This window comes from Aplysia californica, unplaced genomic scaffold, assembly GCF_000002075.1.
Source record: "Aplysia californica isolate F4 #8 unplaced genomic scaffold, AplCal3.0 scaffold00111, whole genome shotgun sequence".
In the NCBI taxonomy this organism is placed as follows: Eukaryota; Metazoa; Mollusca; class Gastropoda; order Aplysiida; family Aplysiidae; genus Aplysia; species Aplysia californica.
In genome coordinates, this window is record NW_004797381.1 from 103,417 (window position 1) to 123,703 (window position 20,287).

At 38.3% G+C, this 20,287-nt stretch overlaps 1 protein-coding gene across 1 annotated transcript in view; it reads right to left on the reverse strand.

Annotated features, from left to right (window-relative positions):
• Positions 1-6,505: 6,505 nt before the first annotated feature.
• LOC101853305 overlaps positions 6,506-20,287 on the reverse strand; it is a 25,908-nt gene continuing 12,126 nt past the window's right edge. Inside the window, exons 5-13 of the mRNA XM_005095683.3 lie at positions 19,300-19,403; positions 18,424-18,480; positions 16,892-17,059; positions 15,669-15,799; positions 11,247-11,386; positions 9,999-10,083; positions 8,625-8,683; positions 7,427-7,525; positions 6,506-6,744 (exon numbers count right to left, since the gene is read on the reverse strand). Of these exons, the coding sequence (XP_005095740.1) occupies positions 6,673-6,744; positions 7,427-7,525; positions 8,625-8,683; positions 9,999-10,083; positions 11,247-11,386; positions 15,669-15,799; positions 16,892-17,059; positions 18,424-18,480; positions 19,300-19,403 (915 nt within the window). The 3' untranslated portion in view covers positions 6,506-6,672. The remainder of the gene's footprint in view (positions 6,745-7,426; positions 7,526-8,624; positions 8,684-9,998; positions 10,084-11,246; positions 11,387-15,668; positions 15,800-16,891; positions 17,060-18,423; positions 18,481-19,299; positions 19,404-20,287) is intronic.

Genomic DNA, 20,287 nt, shown 5'->3' on the forward strand with positions numbered 1-20,287 from the left:
ATCTCCTTGTTCCTGCTCTCTAATAATATTCTGTCATCTGCTTTCATTTCCCCTTTCAGCCCCCCCCCCCCCCCCCCTTTCCTCTGAGCTCCTGACTCTTTCAGCTGCTACTCCTGCTCTCTGTCTTTCAGCCACACCCCTGATCTTAGGGTAGGCAATATCAAATACTAAGCCTTCTCGGATATGGGCGAAAAATCTCAGAGGTCCCAGTGTACGTTGAGCACGTAAAAGATCTCTGGTGGTCCTAAAATTGATAAGAGTACGCTTCAGCCGCCACACGGACAAAATTCAAAATTCCTACCAAACTGAAAATATTTAATGTGTCCCGTGCGCATATATGGCATTATGCAGTTGGGAGCGCCTAAAATACCCCCTCCTCCCAAAAACCCCCCAAAAAACCCCCCAACAACAAACAAACCCAAAACAAAACAACAACAAAACAACAATTTCCCTCAACTCTCTCTCTCTCTCTCTCTCTTTCTCTCACTCTCTCTGTTTTGGTGTTGTCGACGCTCGCAACTGCATAAGGTCATAATATGAAAGCGCGGGACACATAAGCATTTTCAGATTTGAAGGGATTCATTTTGAATTTTGCTCGAGAGCCGGCTAAAGCTTACTCTCATTCTTAGGTCCTATTAATTTTAGGACCACCAAGGGATCTTTTTTATGTGTGCAACTTGCACACGAGACCTCCGAGATTTTTTCGCCCGTATCCGAGAAGGACACGGGTAAGATCTTTGGCTTTCTCACTGAGAAGGCCTAGGTTAGATCTTATCTACCCTAAGATCAGGGGTGTGGCTGAAAGACAGCATTAAGAAGGAGTCAAGTAGCAGTAGAAAGGCTGCAGAAAGAGTCATGAGCCCAGAGGAGGGGGCAAAAAGGGGCGGGTCAAAGGGGGGGGGGAGAAGGGCAGAAAATGGAGACGAAATTTGAAGACAGAACATGGTTAGGGAGCAGGAAAGGAGGAAAAAGAAGAACATTTTGGAGATTAAAATTTTCCTTCGCTGTCAGGTTTCGAACCCGGGACCTGTCCCCGTCGTTTTATGCAAGAAAAATTCTGAAATTATGCAAACTGAGCCCAAAAATGAGAAATTATGCGAATTTGTTAATTTTAACAAAGAATGATAAAGGAAAATAATCAGAAATTAGACAAAAAAGGATCAAATTTTGCTAAATTATGCGGGGTGCATAAAACCACGGGGACAGCCCGGGACCCATTGAATGAGAGGTGAAAACCGTACCTCAAGACCTATAGAGCCCTCCTCTCTCTTCAACAGGGCTGTCAGTAGTTTGACTCATAAAAAAGAGCACCTTGACTCTTTAACGTTCATTTAAAGTAAGGAAAGAGTAAGACATACACATTAAAAAAAAAAATTTAAGTAGAGGGTTTTACGGCGCTCGCAACAGCATATGGTCATATGAGCACCAAGGGGTGGGTGTCAACAGAGAAGTCCTTACAGGGAATCAGACTTACTCTGCTCACCTCTTTGGCTTCAACAGCACAAGGTCTGCTTCGACTATCAAGGCACCCCGGAAATAGCGGGTCACAAGAGTGATAAATATAAAAAAAGAAGTAGAGGAAAATGACAATAGTACAATAGTAAGGATAAGGAAAGAAAAAGCAGCAGTTCCCTGTTGCAGATCAGGCACAGTTATGAGCGTGACATGATGAATCAGCCCATTTACAATTCTACTGTGCTGGAACGAGAAATGTCCCCCCTTTGGGAATGGCCTGAAGACACTAGTCAGTGGCACCGCCTCGGGGGGTACAGACAAAAACAACACAGCGAAAGTAAAGAAGTAGGAACAACCAGCGGCGCCCTCAAATTTCCCACGGTACATTGTGTACAAATTCATTGATGGCAGTCTCATCTTGTGGAATAGAATGAAGATGGCAGGCTCATTGATTGAGCAAGTTTGAGGGAAGAGAAGCACATTGACACAGTAACAGTCATTTAGTGAATGAAAAAAAAAGACAGTTGAGATAGAAATGGTACTAAAAACCGTCTACTCACTAGGACAGAAAAAACAAATCAGAAGGAGAGGAGAAAAGTTTCCCTATCCGCCCCCACCCCCTTTCAAACACTAACAGATACACATAATATACACACACAAAAACTGAAAAGTTCCCTCCCTATGTCCAACCAAGAGGGAGAGAATCAATACGCTCTGGCCAAAAAAAAAAAATATATTAACCAACAACAATTTTGAACATTTTGAAATTTATTTCAGTAAAAACATACATGGGTATATTAAAAAAAAAAGACCAGAGAGAAAAAGGACAATTGGTCCTTCATTGTTTCTCACGTTATAAATAAAATTTTCAAAGAAAGAACATGTCCAACTGTGATTCTCTATACATGCCAAATATGGTTTGGTTTTTCCTTTGTTGTGAGGAACAAATCGTGTGTGTAGAGAGAAGACACAAAAAGTAATGGGTCCATAAGAAAGGTAGAAACAATAAACAAAGGCCCCTCCCAACCCCGAGCCATCATGTACTTGGATTATGCTTATCATCAGAGAGTTGTGCCCAATACACGTATGAGCTTGTAGCTACATCATATGGCTAGGTGAATGTAAAATTGTACATACATTTGTAAAATTCCAGCTCCTTTCATTAACAGTTTCTGTCAGGAGATGAAAGGTCGTGACATCTGCATGGCCACTGTGACAATACAAGATCTCTACTATAGAAATTAACATCACTGTCATCAATGTAACTGTGGGAGATTGTCAGTACATGTAAAAGGCAGAAACTCTGAATGTTCACGTATGGCAGTAAATATACATAAACATAAAGTACACAGCAAAACAACATTGCTCAAATGAAAAAAAATTTAAAAATACCATGCAGTAAAGTCACCTCTATAAAAATTTTGTCGTAAATATTTCAAGATCCCATTGATATTATTTAGACCATTTAAGAGGCGGACTGCATAGAATCTGCATGTAAGGGCCAATCCCAGATAGAATACTACCCAGCAGAAAGACAGGTGCTAAAAAAACCCCAACAAGGTAATTAATCTCACACCTTTAGCACATAAGGTGTCGAGCCTCACCATTTATTCCAGACGTTTTGTAACACAGACAAGCACAGCAGCGCAATGTTGATAATCATAGAGAGGAAGCAGAAGCTAGATGAGGGTGGAAGAATGGGAGCTAGGGAGAGAGGGAAGGAGGGAAAGAGGGAGGGAGTGAGGGAGGGAAGGAGGGAGAGAGAGAGAAAGGGAAGGAGAGAGAGAGAGAGAGAGAGAGAGAGAGAGAGAGAGAGAGAGAGAGAGAGACAGAGACAGAGACAGAGACAGAGACACAGAGAGACAGAGAGACACACAGGCCCAGGGACAGAGAATTCTATGAACTGTAGAAAAAACAGAAAGATGTACCCAAAATCAACCTCATCCTTTGTCCACGGCTCAGATTAGTAAAATTTTACAGAATAAATAATAATCCAAGCATAAAAAATAGCCTACAAATGAAGCTGGAATGTGAACCCATGAAGTGCGGTCCCCAAATTAATCAAGAAACACAACAATTCTGTACAGCTAGCAAATCCAAAAATTGAGCAGCCAACCCTATCCTTCCCTTCCCCCATCATTACGACCTGAAAAGAGCAGAAACAGACCTGCTGTATTCCAAACCAAAGCTTCCCTCCCATCTCTTCATTTCCTAAAAATTTGAACTAACAATAAGACTTGAACAGATGTACAATAGTATCAATAATTTTGTGTGAAAAAAAAAAACTATCCATGAAGAACACAGGAGAACATCCCCCCAAACCCCTCCTCTATCCCCCCCAACCTGAACAGGATTATTTATTGACCATAAATATAAATCACAAGGCAGTGAATATAATTATATATAAATATACTCTACATTTGAAAAATTCAAAATGATAAAGACTAAATATACCAGATATGCAACTGACATTATGACACATTGGGATTGGTAGGATATGAATTCATGAACTATACAGTTAACAAAACATGGAGGGGGAAAAAGAAGTAGTCTTCAGTGACCGCTTTGCAAAAATATAAAACAGAGAGAATCCAGTGACATTGCAATGTGCTCACATTTTCATCCGAAACTGAAGTCAACAACTTATAATGTACTAGACTCGTTCAATGAACAGACTCAATTGATTGTCAAGTCATTTTCATGCATGAGAAAAATCTCCAAATGATCAATTGAAAGGGAGAAGTATCACCTGAAACTGAAAGAGAAATTTAGATTTAATCCTCTATCCCGCTTTCGTGGTTGTACACTCCAAAATTTCAAAGGGTGTGGAATCAGTGCGCACTACTTGTGAACGGAAGCCTCACTTGCTTACAATGGTGTCTTAGAAGACAGACTTTCCCAAGATTAGATCTAAACGAAACTAATGAAAAACTGAAAATTAAGCCACAGTGATTCTTCTTCTTCTCGATCGCACACTTGAAGTCTGGTATCTGTCATAAATTGGGCCGTCCAGCTCAGTTCATCTGTCGGCCCATATAGCTTTTCTAGTAGTGTCAGTGGGGTTTGCCACATTTCCTGTCTCAGAGCCCTGAGTGTCTTGCAGTGCTGAAGGATGTGTTCAACAGTTTGGTCTGCCTCTCTACACTGGCATTTTGGTGATTGTACTAGTTTAAAACATCTGTACATATGTTGTCTCAGTCTTGTGTGTTGTGTTCTTAGTAGGAAGATAATCACTTGTTCTTGGCGGGACAGCTCATGGTAGCTATCTCGTGTCTGAGGTGCTTTAAATAGTGTATTTATAATAGTTTTTATTTCTGTGAGTATATATATCTATATCTATCTATCTCTCTCTCTCTATATATATATACATATACATAGATAGATAGATAGATAGATAGATAGATAGATAGATAGATAGATAGATATACACACACACACATGTAATAAGCAGAAATCAGTTGTTCTAATAAAAGAAAAATCCACAATATGAAAAGAAGACGAGAAATATGATAAAATGGATTTTGTTTCAGAAATCTTTTGTCTCTTTACCCAAACAACCAATACAGAAATGTAAAAAAATGAATAAGTGTCACTTACTGCTGAAACAGTAAGTATGTAATTCCTCATTTTTCACTGTAAGTTGACACATTATGGTCTAAAAAAAAACCCCATGTACACACGCACGCACAACACACACACTTGCATGTTTTGTATGTATAAGTATAATTACCATTTCTCATTTCTAAAAGTTTCACCACATGGGTTTTGGCTGCTGATTAGGACGTTCTCTTCCAGCATTACATTTACACTATATATTATATAGGTAATGCTTTTAACTTCAGCAATACCATGCATGCAAACACACATCATTCAAGAATGCAAACACACAGACACAATATGTAGTACAAACTCATCACTTATAAAATCTCAAATTTTAAAAATAAATGCAGTTGACCAATGTCATGGACTGTGACACAAACCTCAGGAAAGGCTATCACTCCATAAGCAAAAACAAGTTGGGCATTCATGGATTCACAGGAAGACAAGAGTACTGGATGCATTAAGCACCCAATAGTGAAAAAGCTCATGATAACAGTAACTGACAGCATTGAAAAGTTAACAGAGTAATAAGAAGTAAAATGAGTGTTTGCAAAATATTACATGAGTCCCATCAGTCACAGTGAGACAGAACCCTTCTAAAACAATTAGCAAAGCAAAACTTCAGGATGCAAGTCTGTGAGAGTGAGTCAATGCTGAATTTTTAACGGTGGAAAGATTTTCAGATAAAAATTTAACTATGCTTTATAACAGTGAGCAAATAAAAACAACATATTGACTGCTCAGTGTAAGACTGCGTAATACATCACTTTTCAGAATGGTGCATGGCAGAGTCTAACACTTAGTAGTTGATATAATCTCAATCAAAATTTCACTTTCAAAAGAAATTTTGTTCCATTAGTAAGCTCTCAGGTACAAAAGCCTCATTTTTACCGCTTGTAAGACCATGTATGTCATTGGGAAAAATGGCACGGCTGGCTGGAGTCGCCAGGTCATATGTGCAAGGACTGATATGATGCTCACAAAATATGTAAACAACAGAGATGTGAGTGCAAAGTCTAAGTGAACCAGTCAATCAAACGGTACTGGATGTAAAAAACACATATATGTCAATATGGTGGACAAGCCATGACCATTAACAATTCATTCAAATTAGAGTTTTGACAAAAGGAGAAAAACGCATCAGGGAATCAGCTTAGGTAGACGAATCAGTATTTCTCCTGTCTACATGATTTAAAAAAAAAGTAATGTCTTATTGAGGCCAATAAGGGTCACACGGCCCAGTTTCTATGGCTTGAAGTGAAGCATGTGATACTTTATATTGTTAAACTCATGTGTCATGATTTTGGAAAACTTCTCATGAGAGATCTCAGCTGATAATATCATATGAACAACAAACTCTTCTTTTATGTCAAGTAGACACTGGAGACAGAAGTGATATTTTCATGAGTTTTATCTTGAATCACTGCCAATTCCTTTAATATCATTATCATTTTTTTTTCAACTTATATTTCGAGTGAAGCCAAACAAATGTATGCACAACAACTTCTAGTGCAGAGTTGATGTCAATCTATCCGTCTCTTTGGCCACTGGATACTAACATTTTTCTTTTCTACATTCAATTCTGGACAACAGTAGCCAAGAACAACTTATAAATCTTTACTTCCTTTTATCTATTGAGTTCCTTACAAACTGGATGGTTTTGTAGGGGTCAATGTTCACATTTGATGCCTGAAACAGAGAAAAAAATAAAAAGACATATTACCACTGTTACACCACAATCGAGATAGCTGTCAATTTATCTTAAATAAGTCAGTTTCTTTACACAGAATTTATCTTGTTTTCTATATGGTGTGATATAAGCAAATGTTTCAAAAAGAGAAATGGAAATTGAATACAAAAGAGATTAAAAGCAAACAATTAAATGAACAGCTGAAAGAACAGAAGAACACAATTCATTATCAAAAGACCAAAAAAAAAAAAAAAAAGAACCTTAAAGAAGCCGATGAGAGAGTTTATCATATAATGACAACAAGATATATAATAATAACAGGAAATAAGAACAGTTGCAAACACTAACATGTAATCATAGGGCACCTTGATGCAGGCTGGGTCCCGTTCAAGCTTGTTTGGCAGTAGTCACCTATGTAAAAGTTTCCCCTGATTTTTCTCTCCCTTTTTTAAAATAAACTTGTTTCATACTGAATTTAAATAATTTAGGAGTTGGGCTTTGACCCTGCTTGTCAGGACCAACCCGACCTGAAAGGGATACAACATCCTAGCGGAAAGACCAATATATATTCGATTAAAAATTCTCCCCATGAATTGAACTTAGATCTCCTGCGTGCAACAGAGAAGTGCTTAACGACCACACCGCAGATGCCAGTAAATTTTCTCAAGAGGAATAACTTACCAAAAAAAGCTCAAAGCTGCTTATGTCTGTCCTTATCTCTGTGACTGCTCCTCGAGTAATGACACGAGCATATGCTGGTAATCTGCCCTTAGAGGTATCCTGGGGGAAAAAAAGACCTCTTGTCAAAAACATTTCACATCAACAAAATGAGAGAGAGTGCACTAATATTGAAGCAAGTGTTGAAAACAAAGTGTAAAGTTTCCTTGAGAACTGCAAGTTTATTTTATTAATATCAAACATTTTTTTGGGGGGTCAGCAGAGCAAGTCCCATCATTTCTAGGTATTGAGTTGTTGGCAACACCAAGACTGCATAATACAATAAATAATTATAACATGCATGTTTGATTGGGTTAGTACTGACTGACTTTACATAAAAAGTTTTTGGTCCTTTTCTTGCTTTTATGAACAAGTAAATCTGTTATTTCATCATTCTCCCCGTGAAAAATACCCTAAACAAATGCGATTCATCACTACTACTATCATATCATCGGTGCATTTGGCTGTCCACGTATGGAGCATTCAGATACTTTTGAGAAAATGTGAACAACATTTTTTGTTAGTCTAATATGAGTTTTAGCGTCTTGATTTTTTACGATTTATATTTAAGCTGTCATGAAATATTGATGCAAAGAAAACTGTAAGAGCTGGTTTTTAAGTCAAATGCCTTAAGATGGGAGTTAAATTTTTTTGTTCCATACACGGATAATGAACTGCAACAATGATATATGTGAATGGTGCTGACGAAATGAGTTACTTCTCGGATTCGAGCTCAATGGAAATCGCTACATCACGCTTATAGGTGAAGTTTTTACAATTTATAAATATGAAATAATATAAGGCATGTTATACTTAATGAATGTGACATCAATGGAAAATCTACAAATGTGACCCTAGTGTCGATTTTTTGCCAATATCTCCATTTGTGGATTGTGAGAAGTAACTCATTTTGTCAGCACGTCTCACATATAGTTATTAAATACGGATGTCAAAATATTTTTTATCACACAGTATCACATGCAGCCACAGTACCAGTAGAGTAAGAGTAAGTGCACACAAGTGTATGGATGTTCATGCAAGGATGTAGGTCTGCATAAACATGCGAAAGCACACACAACATATGTATCTAAAATAAATCTATGGTTGCCTCATTGCCATGGACTTAATCAACTAAACTACAATATATCAAAAGAAAACTCACAAAAGGTGGTAATCCCATGCCCATAGAGTAGCACATTTTCCCCAGGTCATCGATGAAAGCTGAAAAACAAAACACAAAGTGCTCATAAAAGAAAACTTTATTAAAAACAAGTGCTTGAAAGTGTAAAAACGAATGCAAATGTATGAGAGGCTCTGTGTAGATGCTTGCCAATATTTATGTGATGGTTGGAAAAATCAGATGGAAGATGCACTGACCAGCCTAGAAATCACGAAATAATTTTGATCAAATTTGCATACTCATTGTTTTCAATACTTTTATTCAGCTGAAAGTTGTAATGATGATACCACAAGTCTTTGAGTACCACCCCACCCCCCCCCCAAAAAAAAAAGAAAGAAAAAACCCCAAACAAAAACCCAACCCCTTCAAAAAAGAAACAAAAACCCAACAAAAAACAAAAAACCCCAAACATTTAAAGTGCTGACTAGCTCCGGCAGTATGCCTTCTCAAAGCAGACCTACATGTTTGTTAAGGCTATAACTCTTTTGGTGGTGAAGACAAGACAGCATTTGCTGAGCTGACACAGCTTGTCCCAGGGTGACAAACATAGCATACGCTGTGCTCCCACTTATCAAACTGGTAGTCTAGTTTTGAGAAACACTGATGTGGTTAAAGTGGGAAAATAACACTGAAAGTTATTCCTAGAGAGTTCCACTTTCATTTTTCACACAGCTTGTGAACATAATCCATTTCTGAATGACCCCAGGTCTAATTTTCGACATTTAGTTGTTTCTTTTTTGTCAACAAAATGAAAACATGGTTGCACTAACAACTACTGTACATGATTCTGATACAAATATACAGCATTTTCCCTTTGAAATGTGACAAGAAGACTGAAAAGATGAAATAGACATCCACATTGTAGATGATATAAATATTGTTAACCAAGATACGCTTTGACAGACTGACTCAAACAGTGTCTCTGAAGACGAAACAGTTGACTCACCTCCGCTTGATAACACAAAATTGCTATAGCCACTCATGGGAGAACCCAGTGTGAAAACAGATCTTATGTATTTCCTGTTTTGTTTTTTTCCTTCAAACATAACAATTACTACCATGTTGACACAATTTTCCCATAACTTAAAAATATTGGCACCAAATCAGTACACGGGAACAAAAAAAAAATAATTAAAGAGTACCTCTGGGGTGCTAAAGTTGTTGATTGATAAGTGAACTCAGCTGATCGGGCACACAAATAAAGTTGAACAATATCCGTGATATTGCTTCAAAATCGAATGTTTAATGGGCTCAGTCCATGACAAAAACGCAACAACGCTAGCTCGATTTAAATTTCTATGTGGTAATGAAGAAAGACAATAAAAACTGGTGGTCATTTTCAACACAGCGATTTACCTCTAAGCACAAAGTACAGTAACTTGTAAAAGTCTTCAGATGGCTTCTCTGCCATTATCACCACTTCGTGATCCTTCCTCGGAACCTAGGAGAAAGGAGGAAAAAATGGATGAAAGCCATTTCAAAACTGAATTCATTTGAGAAAATTTGTACATGGTCATTGCGAAATTTCCCCTTCATCTTTCAGGGTAAATAATGTGATTTTGCACAATTTCTATAGCTTTGTACAGACTAAAGCCATATGTTTTTTAACTCTATATATATCCGAAAGAGGTAAATCCACTACATCGGGGCCCTTTTTTGGTGCTAAATCTAAAAATGACAAAAATGTCAATAAATGGGTCATTAAATCGAAACTAGCAAACCTTTTTAGATAGTTTTTCATCTTATGAATGAACTTCCTGCATAAGAGACCTGTTTTAGGCAACTGCTGAAAGGTAACTTGATGTCGAAGTCACCGTAAAGGAATGTGCCCGAGCCGTGACGGCTCATCGGCACAGTGGTTCCGGCCGCGAGCCGCTGGGAGCGGCTTGCCACAGATAAAGAGTTAAAAAGGGTGAAAAATGTATCTATCATGTTTCTTATGGGTTCTCCTCTTTCTTTTGTGTTGCTTGAACAAAGACTTAAAATGCATCACAGATTTCTTATTGAATGTTGTAATTTGTCTTATAAAAAGGTCAGATATTTTATTGCATTCCCACATTCACTTCATTGCACATTTTTTTGCTTCTTCTTGACCGGTCAGTTTATGCAACAGATCATCTCAAGTTCCGTTGCAAACCAATAGGCACATCCTTTCACATTCCCACATTATGAGTCTTCCAAAGCTAAGCTTACAAAGTCAAACTTGCTGCTGGGAATTTAACTTGCTAACTTTCAACAGCCAGCTCAGTGTCTTAAAAATTAGAATTGAATAGATTGAATGAAATCTACAATGTCTTCGTAAGATTATGATTAAATCAATTGAAATCAATTATGATAATAATATTAATAATGACAGGCCCTAATAATAGTAATAATAATAATAATTGCATATTTACATAGAACATAGCCACAATCAACAGCATGCTCTATATGCTTTACAACCATTATTACCCCAGCAGACTGTAGAACACTCATAAACATTCTCAGCTTCCTGGGAAGCATACAGTGCAACCTGCCGGTTGCACACGCTCCAATACAAACTGACAAGATCTTTCACTCTCTGTCTCCCTGACCTGTTGAGTACGGAGACTAGCTTCAACTCACCAGGCTAGCAAAGGCCACAGCGTCACCGTAAGTGGCAGTCAGGTTAAGCACAGAGTACATGGTGACCAGGTCGGAGAAATAGTTGCTGTTGAATTCATCGTTGTAGTCCTGGGCTCCGTCTCGCCACACCTCCACTTCACCTGATGGATAAAAACATTACCAGATCCTTCGAATACAGTCTGTTGAATTTGATTTAAAAGAAGCATTTCGACAAAATAACTGTCTATCGGTGCAGGAAAGAAGCAAGACAGATAAACAGAGACAATAGAGGGAGAGAAAAGAAGTAGGATGTACAAGTGGTGCCCTGCTTTAACAACCAACTGTCCAAGACTATCACCTGTAGAAATGATCACTTCCCACTTTGTCCCTTGTATTTTTTTCCATATGTGAGGCAGCGTGGTGGAATCAGGCTCTCGTCAATTTTTGGACATGTAGAGTTATTGGTTTCATCTTAAAGCTTGTTTACTTGTCTTTATTTTGATGAAAAAAAGATCCATTTATCTTGAATACAAGTCGAGATATTTGCGAAAGAAGGAGGAGGGGGTCACCTGTTTTCCTAGGTAAAATAAGTGAGAAAATGGCCGCCAAAGATTAGTTATTTCCGTAGCTTAAGAGTCCGTGGTAATTGAAATTTTACATTTTTTTAATCAACGTTTTTAAAGAAAATTTCACACAGAATTGGGTTCTTTATTGGGCATGAAAGGTGTTGAGCGAAAAAAAAAAATTTGATAAAAATTCACCAAGCTGCGGAAAAATGCAAGTTTCTTTACTTTGATTTGTTTTACTAGAGCCTGATTCCACCACGCTGCCTCACATATTTTAATGACACTGTCCAAGAGGACCACCTGTTCAAGAGGACAACTTTTCTCCGCAACAACGGTGGTCATCGTCTTGGACAGGGGCAACTGTTTTGCTCCAAAATGCAGAGATAAACAATACAATTTTCAACAGCTTCCTTAACATGACAAACAAACCTGTCAACCCATGGATGGGCTAAAATAGGAGATTTCCCCAGAATCCTCCCTAAAAATCAGGGTTTGGGAAAAAAGATTGTAGTCTCCAGAACCCAAGAAGATTCAGATTACATTACAAATCAGTTGTGGCAAATAAACAATTTGCACCAATAAAAATGTGTGTTGTTGCGACATAAGTCATGCAAATATTACAAATAAACTCAAAATAAACCCGTGGATGTTCACGTCATTTATGATAAGTTGCGAAAAACCAATAGAAACGGAATTCCAGAAAAAAAAAAGATTTTATGCAAATTTGATAATCAGGGTTCTTCTACAATAAAAATTTTCTTTTTAAAATTGAAGGGCTCCAATTTTATCACAGTGCTTGGCAACACTGTTGTAAAACATAGATATTTCCAAAATGAAAGCATACTTCTTTTATTCACCTTCTTCTCTTACTCCCCCCCCCCTCCCCCAATTTAAATTCACCTTTTTCTTTATTTCTTTTAAATTTTAAGTGTAAATTCATAACTTCATGTAAGTCAACACAGCTAAAAGAAAGGAGCTACATTAATGGGGGGAAAAAAAGATATGGGACTTGCCACAGACAAAAACCATCTGTAGAAAACAAGTGGGACTTATTCAGTTTCTAAATGCTGCTTAAAAGATTTTATCTAATTATTTTATTTGAAAGAAAACTATTTTTAGAAAAGAACTGATGGATTTCTCTGTTTTCTTTTCTTCGAAGGCAAATAATAATTGTTATTCTAAACAAAGCTCTTCAGAAAAAGCCTGATAACTCCCCCTGGTGAGAGTCTTTTGTCTAAATTGTATACACCTCACAACTAGAAACAAACAAACAGATGTGATCGTGGAGATAAGACAATGTTATGATGCAACCTCTTTGGGAAAAAACAGATGCAATATAATATGCTTCTCTCAAAGAATGCAAGATGACGTGATTCATTTAGCAAACAGTTGAACTTTCAAGCTGTGTGGTACAGGCAGGAAGTCTAAAGCCAAGATATTAACAATTTTGTTACATCAGGGATGCCATTGGGATCTTGTAAAAATAACTGAAAATTTACGAAGTTGCATTTGCAAATAAAAAGACAAGCTATAGACACAACTAATATGAGGTCAAACAGAAAACAAATGCTGAGAACAATAACTGCTCTTCTAACCTACTTTCTGTGAATGTAATGGAAAATAGGGGAAAAATGGCATCCCTGTTTCCAGAGCTGTTAAAGTAGCCTACAGTACTTTTTAAAAAGTACTTAAGTACAAATTTAAGTACAATCTAAAAAATGTACTTAAGTACAGTAAAAGTACTTTCCTGTAAAATGTACTTGAGTACAAGTACTTTTTAAAAAAGTACTTATGAGTACATTTTGGGTACTTTCTGCTAATAAGCTAAGACACTTCAGTGCTAATGCAAAACATTATATTGAATAACATATCCAGTATATTTGGCAAATTAGACCATTTATTACTAAAAATGTAAACAGTATACAAAGCATTTGAATATACAATGTACGCACTGAACGTAGGTGGAAATGGTCTGTAAAATTGAAAAAAAAAACCCCCGAACAAACAGTCGCAACTAGTGGGTAAGTGATATTATGAATAGAACTTGTTTGAGCTAGATAATGTGATCAAATGTAAGTCTGTCCAAGAGGTCGGAAAGTTCTACAAAGAAAATGTAGATACAAAGTTGCTCTTAAGAAAACATAAAATGGATGAAAATGGCCAGCACAGAAATGGAAAAGGGCATTGAATTCTTCATTAACAAATCCTCAAGGAATCAAAGTAGCCTTAAGCAAAAACAGCCCCAAAATTTTTTTACAAGAAATTTAGGTAGCCTCAAACATTGTTACATATACATTGAGAACTCAGTTTCAGTTTCAATTGATTAGTGGTAAGACAGATTTTGGTCACACTGTGTAGTCCACAGTGCCCACGGCAAACCAAAATACATGTAGTTTCCTAGAATCTAGTAAGTGTAGAGTAACCAAAGATTCTCTACTACAAGAGCCTCTGCCTGAGATCCCAGTGCTTGGAAGCAAGGAAAATACGGGAATTTAGCCGACGAAGCCAAGGAAGAATGTACAGTGACCCAAGAACTGGCATGATCCCTGGGTGGGTTTATGACATATGGCGAGCAAAGAGTGGTCAACCTTGATGACCTATCACAGTGGCATGAGGCATGCCATGTACACTCATTAGCCTATCGTGAGTCTTGAGATCTGTATCTACGTTTATCCCAGTTGTCCCTCCCCTTTACCTGTCCAACAATTTTAGCTTTCCATCTCTGATTGAGTACCCCCGCCTTTGTCGTTATGCACCATTGCGTTGTGACCACACCAATTAAAATTCAGGCCGTCTCGCAAATTCGGGAATAAAGAAAAACTGCTTTCAATGGTTAGGGAAGAGTTTACAGTTCGATGTGATCCCGCCTGGAGCGAACTTGTAGGCCATACCCACCCAGTGAGTGATCATTGCCTTTCAGATAATGTAGGCCATGGAGTGATGTAAGTTTAGGTGGTGAGCTCAGATGCGAGTGCGATGTTTCGGGAAAAGAAACGCACCGGTCAGTTCACACCTCAGTGTGATCCCGTCAGCGGCAAACACTGTGCCGTTTCATGGAGTTTTACAACGCTTATGATCACATTCACAAGAGTGGCTGATCTTTGACACGACGGGCTGTTCTTTGATCTCAACTTGGTTGATCGGCTGTTACCGCACTGGGGTTTATACTGTAAATTATGATCAGAAATGCCGGCACTTACCCTTTCATTAAGCTTCAAAAGTACTCAAAATATACTTAACAAATACTCAAAAGTACTTTTATAAAAAGTATCGGAGTACAGTAAAATTACTAGTTTCAAAAATGTACCGGAGTACAGTAAAAGTACCCAAAATTGTAATGTAAGTACAAGTACCGGAGTACCTGTACTCCGTTACTACCAGCTCTGCCTGTTTCATGACATTCTTTCTTCCAACAACAATTCCTTGTAATGCAGCAGCTTTTTTTTTGTTTTAGAAAGGTTTTACGGTGCTTGCAACTGCATAAGGTCATATGAGCACAAAGGGGTGGATGTTAACAGTGAAGTCCAAATGGGGAATCAGGTTAACTCTGCACACCTCTCTAGCCTCAACAGCACAAAGACTGCTTCGATTATCAAGGCACTCTGGAAATAGCAGTTTACAAGAGAGCGACAAACATACGAAAGAAAAAGAGTAAAAATGATGATAGTAAGGATGAGGAAAGAAAAAGCAGCAGTTCCCCCTCTGTTGTTCGGGCACAGTATGAGCATGACAGTGATAAATTAGCCCATTTACAATTCTACTGTGCATAAGAACATGTTTATATTCTCCCCTTTGGGAATGACATCAGTCAGTAGCACTGCCCTGTGGAGGAGGCAGCTTCCTAAATGAGGGCACAATATAAAGTCATGTGACTAACCGTGGTATCTGTGGGAGTCAAGCATCACTTGCATGTGAGGGTGGACCTGGCTGGCTCCACATTTGGGCAGGACGTCCCAGATGAGGGCGGGATAGAGCGCGTTAGGGTAGTGCTTGTTGGCCTTGGTCAGCCTGTGGGGACACTTAATCTTCAGTGGGTCTCTTTATTACATTTAAGTTGAGATGTTTCACGTTTTGTTTGCTGCTTTTGTTTTTTGGGTTTTTTCTGGGGGGGGGGGGGGGGGGGGGGCAGCATTTGATAGAAGTAAAAAGACTAGTTTTTTCTTACCTTCCTAGATCTGAAAAAAATTAATATTGGACTTGAGGGAAAAGCTGAGTCATAATATACACATATACAACAGTAATATATATACACAAAGACAACAGAATAATCGTTACATTTCATTGGAACCAGATGTAGACAAAAGAAATACAATAGTGTCCACCAATCAACATTACTCAGGATAACAACTGAGATTTATGCTATTGCCAGGAGAGGAAAAGTCACTATTTGCACCTTCAGGGATAAAACGAGCACTTGTCCTGGAGCAGCACGATAAAATGTTTGTAGTAATGAAGAAAAAAAAAAAGAAACATTTTATAAACTAATAGAAACAAATAGTAGCAAGGGTCATCCATGGCAGCAAAAGAGGTGAAGTGGGAGATCACTGTACAACATCCATGGCCTGCTCCAGGAATCAAACACTCTGTGTATGTGAGTGAGTGCGAGTGAGTGAGTGTGTGTGTGTGTGTGTGTGTGTGTGTGTGTGTGATTGTGTGTACATGTGTGAGCATGCTCTTATAAGAGCGCATGTAAAGGGGTGTACATGAGTGTGTGTGAGTCTCTAAGTATTAGTTTTTTTTAGCACAAGTTTTAAAGCACTTGCAATACAATTATGTAATATAAGCGCTGGAGATTTGAGGTGTTACTAGAGAGTAACTTACGAAGAAAAGAAGAAGGAAAGATATGGACGATAAATGTTAGATAGGTAAGAAGGCGCAAGCTACAAAAGAGGATCCACCAACCACCCACGTCTCTAAGAAGGTCAGTATGGTGCATTTCTCATGTGTGTACTTATGCGCGCGACTGTATGTACACATGCAGGCACAAGCAAATAAGTCCTCACACATGGGTGTACACGCTAGTCCTTGTATTTATTAAGTGATTCTGTAAGCATGCCTATTTCCACAAATGGCTTATGGTAGAGTGGTTAGCATACCCACCATGTCAAAGTGAGCCCCATCACATCCAAGAATTTCTCCATGTTCCAGTCCAGTGGATTATGTTGTTTCAATGCCACCAGAGCATGGAGTGGATTCATCTTGAAGATATTAGAGGCGGAGAACGCGTACCTCGATTCGACACGGCCGAATGTGTGCTCAGCAGTGAACCTGAACAAGATAAACTATTACTTCAGTGGGGTGTGATAATAATAATAATAACAAAAACAACAACTATAATAATATAACAATTGCATGGCACATATCCCCGCTCAACTGCAAACTCTATGCGTTTTCCACTACATTATTACCCCAGCAGACCCTAGAACACCCCAAAACATTCTTGGCTTCCCAGGACGCATACAGTGCAAGCAGTTGATTAAGCGCTCAAACACTAACACACTGACAAGATCTTTTGCTGTCTACAGCCAGGTACCCGTTCTCACCTCAGTGAAGTGAGTACATTTCTTGCTTAGTGCCTTTCCAAGAATACAATATTGGGCCCCTGAGGGGATTTGAACCTACGATCTAACGGTTACGAGTCCCAGAGCCTAACCACTAGGTCACTGACACCACATGTGTACACATATTACACGTCTCTGGATTTTTGCATGATGGCTGTGATAGTTCTGGCCAGTATCCCCCCATCTTGATCTCGACTATAGTCAAACCATCTGTACCGGCCACCTGTATAAGACAGTAACTTGTACAAACAGCCACTTCATGTTTCCCCCCAGTGGGTTTTGTTTACATAATGACATCGTGTTAGGCACCCACCTGTCTTAGACAGTCACTTTTCTCCCCGATAATGAGTCACCATCTTAGACAGTCACTTTTCTCCCCGATAATGAGTCACCATCTTAGACAATTTTGACTGTATGTATAACACTATTTGCCTTCCTGCAATTACCCATGTTTCTTTCTCTGGGTTAAAGTTGAAACCGATTCAAGCAGAAATAATATATTCTGAAATAATTTTGTGTGGAAAACTAGGGAGTGTATCATTGCCTCGATGGCAATGAAAACATCTGATGACCATGTCTATCATTTGTGGCATATCCTTTTCTCAATGAGACTTCACTTCGACCACCACAGCTGATCATTGGTCCGTCATAATTAATGTGGAGAAGTAGCTCCAGAGGCCATCTTGTCGAGGCAGGAGTTTACTCTTGTTGATATCCGCTTGTTGAACATCAGACTTCATGGCCAAACCCCCAATCAAGATGACCTATCTAGTTGATTTAAAAGTAATTTCCATTTTATACTTCAAAAGGATAAAGGACTGCAATATAAAACTCCATATCAACAAAATCATTGGGATCCAGATAATGTTACATTGATACAAGCTATACATTCATCCTATCCCCCCACCCCCCCAAAAAAATAAACCCCAAACAAACAGAAAAACATGCTTGCTTCATTTTTAATCAGTTAAAAAAACATCCCCTTCACACATTTTTATAGATTTAGGCCTACAGGTAATCTTTTATAGTTGAGAAAATATCAAGCAAAACAAAAGAAATACTTCAACTCACTCTTTAAAGTTACAAAAGTCACAGGATCCAGATGTTTCAGCCAAAATGTCATCCACACTGAAACAAAACAGAATGAATAAAATATGGTCATCAAAATGTAAGAAACTGAAAGACAGACATAAACAGACAGCCTTTCAAAATGCTGAGTTATCATAAAACCAAGATAAAAATGTTAAAAAACTTCTCATAATTAAATCAGAACTTGAGAAAAAGATGTTGAGATGTCTGCAGAAATTCATAATAAGGCCAGAGAATAAGAAAATGTGACTAATGTCGCACTAGACATCTTCATTAAAAGTAAAAGATTTTCTCTTGTATTCTTGTTATAGAATTCAATGTCAGTCAATTGTGGACTCTCCAAACCAGTGTGCAACTGACTTTAAAGTGGATGGTATATTGTCTCATGAGACAGAACTAGCCTTGATTTTTCAAGCAGCTGTACGTTGTATCGTACAATACTAATTAATTATATGCACATTTCAGAGTTTTCAAGTACAGGGTAGAAATTTATGCAGAATTGTTTGGGCAGCTGACCTGGGCAGGCCTGATTTCCTTTGACAATCAACAGATCACATATCTCAAAAAAACATACAATGCACACAAGGGATCCCTGAAGGTATTGACTTAATCAAGCAGATCACATGCCAGACCTTATCCGTCCTGTGACAATGAGCATGACAAAATAAAGGCAAAATTAACACTTTGCCCACTGAACATGCCAACACAATCTCAGAATTAAAACATGTACTTTGGTATAAGAAGAAAGCCCTTAATCTCTAGGCTAAAGAGCCAATAAACAGTTAAGTTTAACTGAAGAAATCTTATAAATTTTATTGCCACACTTTTCATAGAAAGATCACAGAAAGAAAAACTCACTATTTCTTCTCCGAGATTTCAGGAGGAATTACGGGCCTCTTGTCACGGATAGGGTTGAAGATAGTGTGCTCATGAGTGTAGTGATTGACGACATGAATCACATCCTGTGCACATAAAATGAAACTTTTCTCAGAACTGAGACAATTCATAAGTTTGTTCTGAAAGGGGTTAATCATCAGAAGCAGATTTAAACAGAAATCTATATTCCAGAATGACAATTCTTAAACACCGATTTTTCACCAATTAGTAGAGGTTTTATGGCGCTCGCAACAGCATAAGGTCATATGAGCGCCAAGGGGTGGATGTCAACAGAGAAGTCCAAACAGGGAATCAGGCTAACCCTGCTCACCTCTCTAGCCTCAACAGCACAAAGTCTGCTTCAACTATCAGGGCACCCCGGAAACAGCAGTTCACAAGAGAGCAACAAACATGATACAAAAGAAGTAGAGGAAAAATGACGATAGTAAGGATGAGGAAAGAAAAAAGCAGTTTCCCCTATGTTGTTCCGGTACAGTATGAGCATGACATTGATAAATCAGCCCATTTACAATTCTATTGTGCACAAGAACATGTTAATATCACCTCATTGGGAATGGCCTAAAGACACTTCAGTGAGTGACACTGCCCTGGGGTACGGAAGGGTGTGTGTGTAAGACTTTTACGGCACTTGCAACACAATAAGGTCGTGCTGTAGATTAGAGCCCTTACACGCGAGAAAAAAATACAAAAAAGAAAGAGGAGAGATGAGGATGATAGATGTTTGATAGACAAGAAGGAGTAAACCACGCCAGTGCACCTGCCAACCACCCACAAATTGTTGAATGAAGCAGAATTGTAGTCAGTAGCAAACCATGGGGACGGTGGCCAAATTTTGTCACAGGATACAAGTTAAGACAAAAACAAAACTAAACAAAAGTTAAAGATGTACACGGCAAAAAAGCCCTCCCCCCGAAAAAAAAAAGACAATTTTTGTTATGATCTTATGATC